General features: G+C 36.5%; 1 protein-coding gene across 1 annotated transcript; it reads right to left on the bottom strand.

The window, feature by feature from the left end:
* Window positions 1–693: 693 nt before the first annotated feature.
* Window positions 694–3,824, bottom strand: gpr183a (G protein-coupled receptor 183a; the record flags this gene model as incomplete). The annotated part of the gene is made up of 2 exons (XM_079253738.1): window positions 3,724–3,824; window positions 694–1,850 (listed from the first exon to the last, which is right to left on the bottom strand). Exon 2 carries the CDS (start codon window positions 1,825–1,827, stop codon window positions 694–696), a length of 1,134 nt encoding a protein of 377 aa, XP_079109864.1. The 5' UTR covers window positions 1,828–1,850; window positions 3,724–3,824.

Raw genomic sequence — 3,824 nt, 5'->3', positions numbered from 1 at the left:
AGACCCACTACATCACCGATGTACTGACAGCAGTTCCAAAACCAGAAATAATCATGTCATTATTTGGGAACATTTTGAGTCATGATGATTTTCAACAACCTGTTGGAACCTGGCTGTCATCACAGTTCATCTGCAGGTTATTAAATAAAATTGCATCACTATCCAAACAAAGGAAACAAACGTTAGATCCAGCAATAATATGCAATACTTTTCTAATCTTTCCACATGAAGACAGAGGAATAGTTCTGAAATACATAGAAATTGTAGCTGAAACAAAGACTCAATCTAATCTAATGCAAGATAGAAACTCAGAGAACTATCACAACTATTTCCGCTTCAACATTCCCTTGCATACTTATGAGCTCCTGTTTAGTTGCTGAAGCAAACATTTTTTTTCCCCTTGCATAGATGTAAGACTCACAGATCTTATGTACAATTCAAAAAATATTTTACAGGAAAATATGTAAACATGAGACATGCTGCTTTTTCTTAAACAAAAATAAAAAAAAAGGAAGAATAACAGACATTTCGACAATGTTCTTGAAAATCTTTCATTATGAAGCCTGATTTGTGGACCGTGTAGCTTCTAGGTGACACAACTTGGTTTCTCAACAGTTTATTTGACTCATTGTCCCATTGAAAAGAAGCTACACCTCTTGTCTCAGTGCTCTTGTCTTGCCTTGATTCTTGTGTTCATTCATGCCGATGTGATCTCCTCTCTGAGAGTCTCTCAGAGACTGTACCCGCAACAGAACTGTTGAGTTGGATCTTATTGCCATCGATAAAGTCCTTGGAGGAGCCTTCGGGTGATGTCCTAACTGCACTGGAAAAGGACATGCTGACGTGCATCTTCAGCAGCTTCAAAAGTTTCCTTTTGTAGCCCTTACATGCAAAGAAGTAGACAAATGGGTCCAAGCAGGAGTTGAGGTTCATCAGGCACAACGTGATGTGTAACAACACCTGAAAGTCCCTAAGATCATTGCAGTCAGGGTTTGAAACCAACTTGCGAATCATGTACTGCAAAAGGCCAATGTGATAAGGAGTGAAACAGATAAAAAACACCAGAGACACGCAACAGATCACACCAATGGCCTTACGACTCCGACCAGACTTTTCTGTCAAATGGTTGGTCTTGGCTGTCTGGTGGAGTTTGAAGCACAAGACAGTATAACACACTGTGATAGTGATCACAGGGATAACATAACCAAGGAAGACAGCACCAATCAGCATGGGAGCAATATGGTCCACTTTTTCAAAGCTGGGGTATTCCATACAAGTAGTGTAGCCATCAGATTCCTCATTGGTCAAAGGCATTCCAAGGAGAGGCAGAGTCTGTGTCAAGACGACTAGCCAGACAGCACAACAAATATAGCGCACGTTGCTGACTCTCCTGAGTCGGGCAAAACGCAGTGGCAAGACCACGGCGATAAAACGGTCCACGCTGAGACAGGTCATGAAGTTGACTCCTGCGTAGGTGTTGATGTAGAAGATGAGGCCTGAGATCTTACACATCACTTCACCAAAAGGCCAGTGGAAGCCTTGCATATAATAGGCTATCCTCAAAGGTAGAGAGAGGGTGAACAGGATATCGGAGACCACCAGGTTCAGAGAGTACAAGGTGGTGGAGTTGATCTTCTTTAGATTGGAACGGATGACGTGGAGGGCGAGGCAGTTACCAAACAACCCCAAGAAAAACACAGTGCAGTAGAGAAGAGGCATGAGGATGCGGGCATAATTTCGATGGGCGTACAGGTTATCACAGGCGGTATCGTTTGACTCATTGGAGGCTGAGGTGGCGAGTGTCACAAGCAGCATGGCAGGGTCCATCTTGATATTGTAGGAACCAAGAACTGCAGAGAAAATAAAACAAATACCTTTTTTAAACTCAATTCAACATGCCACAGTGCTTTCTTTTCTCCTATTATGCATATGACAGGAAATCAAAATCTGAGTGTCACACTGGGGCACTGTGTGAAACTCTTATTTGGTTGACAAATGCATGCAAGCCTACAAATTTAACACCTTGCTTTCAAAAAGGAAATAAAGGAGAACTGTAGTATTTTTTGCTGCTCCTTTAAAAAAAAAAAAGACACTTAAGGTAAAAGAATATTAATTATTTTTAAGTATTTAGTCTTATTTTTCCAGTATTTTGTTGATGCGTCATCTAATTGTAAAATTGAATGGTAATGATTATTTAAAAATACAATATAATAAAATGCATAATGTGTCATCACAAATGGATGTTCTTGTTTTTCTTTACAGGCAAAGAATTGGACAACAAAGTAGGGAATATTTGGATTCTTTTCAAGCTGTCAACATATGAAGTTATAGTGTCATTTGTTTAACCATCATTTGCCAAAACTAATTTGTGTTTCAAGCAAGCAAATCTCAGTTGGTTAACCTGAATTGGAAAAAAAAAAAAAAAAAGCTTTCCGGTTGTTTGTGTAGTGTGCAGTGCCACCTTCTGGATTTTAATGAGCAAAACATGTCACATTTTCTAAATAAATGTTGCCTTTACATTACTAAAACTCATTTCAACAAAGTTAAAATATCAGTCAAGTAAAAGAATAAATGGAGAAGTTCAGGACTTTAAACATGGAAGAGTTGTATGAAATTGCATATGAAGTCATATATCTGAAGCTCTTTTTGTCTCTCACTGGGTTGTTTAGTTAATTTTAGCTCCCTTTAAAGCATGTGTTGGTAGATGAACAGTATAACATGTGAGTTCAAGGGCAGAATTTTTATTTTAATTAAAGGAAGCTAGCATTTAAAAGAATTATAAAAATGAGTCATTAGATGAGAACTTTATGAACACACACAATGAGTCACTTTTCTTTAAGTTGCTTTAAGTACAAAGCTTTTTTTCAAAACTGCAGCTGAAATTGACACAAAGGAAAGCAATGAAGAATAAGAGGATTGTGAATACAGCTGCCACACTCTCGCACTGGTATTAAACAAGCAAAGAAAAAAAAAAGTGGTGTTAAAAGATGGTCTTGTGTTTGAGGAAGTGTACTTCCCCAGGGTGTTCTGGCTTAGAATGAGGCAATGGAAAGTTGCATTGTTTGAACTGAATTATAATTTGCTCTAGTTATGTCCTTGTGTACATTGCAGGGCAAAACCACATTTCCTGGCGTATAAACAGAACTGACACTTGCAGGTGGGGCTGAAGCCTGCAAAAAAAAGACTCGGTCTTTCAATAATTTGGCAATAAACATGAAATAGTTTGATAAGACATTGTGTTTAGTGTCCATAAATATTATATATATATATATATATATATATATATATATATATATATATATATATATATATATATATATATATATATATATATATATATATATATATATATATGTATATATATATATATATATATATATATATATTTACTGATACTTTAAGAAAACTTTTTAGAATTAAAAAAACCACAAAACCAGTTCATTTCAATTCACAAGATTTTCAAATGATTAGTTTACAGTGGGTATCTATGTGTACATTCCGCAAATCCAACATGAGAAAGACAGTCATTTTAAAAGTGCTATTTTCTGCTGTTCTTTTTTTGTCAATAAGTGTTGTTTTGCAAGAGTATTTGTTTTCCAAATATTCTGAGCCAAACTGTCAAATGAGGCAGCAATATTGTTATAAGTCACAGGACAAATACACAGCCAATTTCATTCATCTTAAAAAAAAAAAGGAAAAAAGGAGCTTAGAAGGCACACTTACCGCACTGATTGAAAAGCTGTCCTACAGATTTAGGCAAATTGCCATGGAGCCAAAAGACATTAACACTTTTGTCCAAACTTTATTGCCTTTGCAAGAGTTGC

The sequence above is a fragment of the Telmatherina bonti genome (genome assembly GCF_933228915.1).
Source record: "Telmatherina bonti genome assembly, chromosome: 15".
Lineage (NCBI taxonomy): Eukaryota > Metazoa > Chordata > Actinopteri > Atheriniformes > Telmatherinidae > Telmatherina > Telmatherina bonti.
This window is presented reverse-complemented; position numbering and strand designations above follow the sequence as displayed.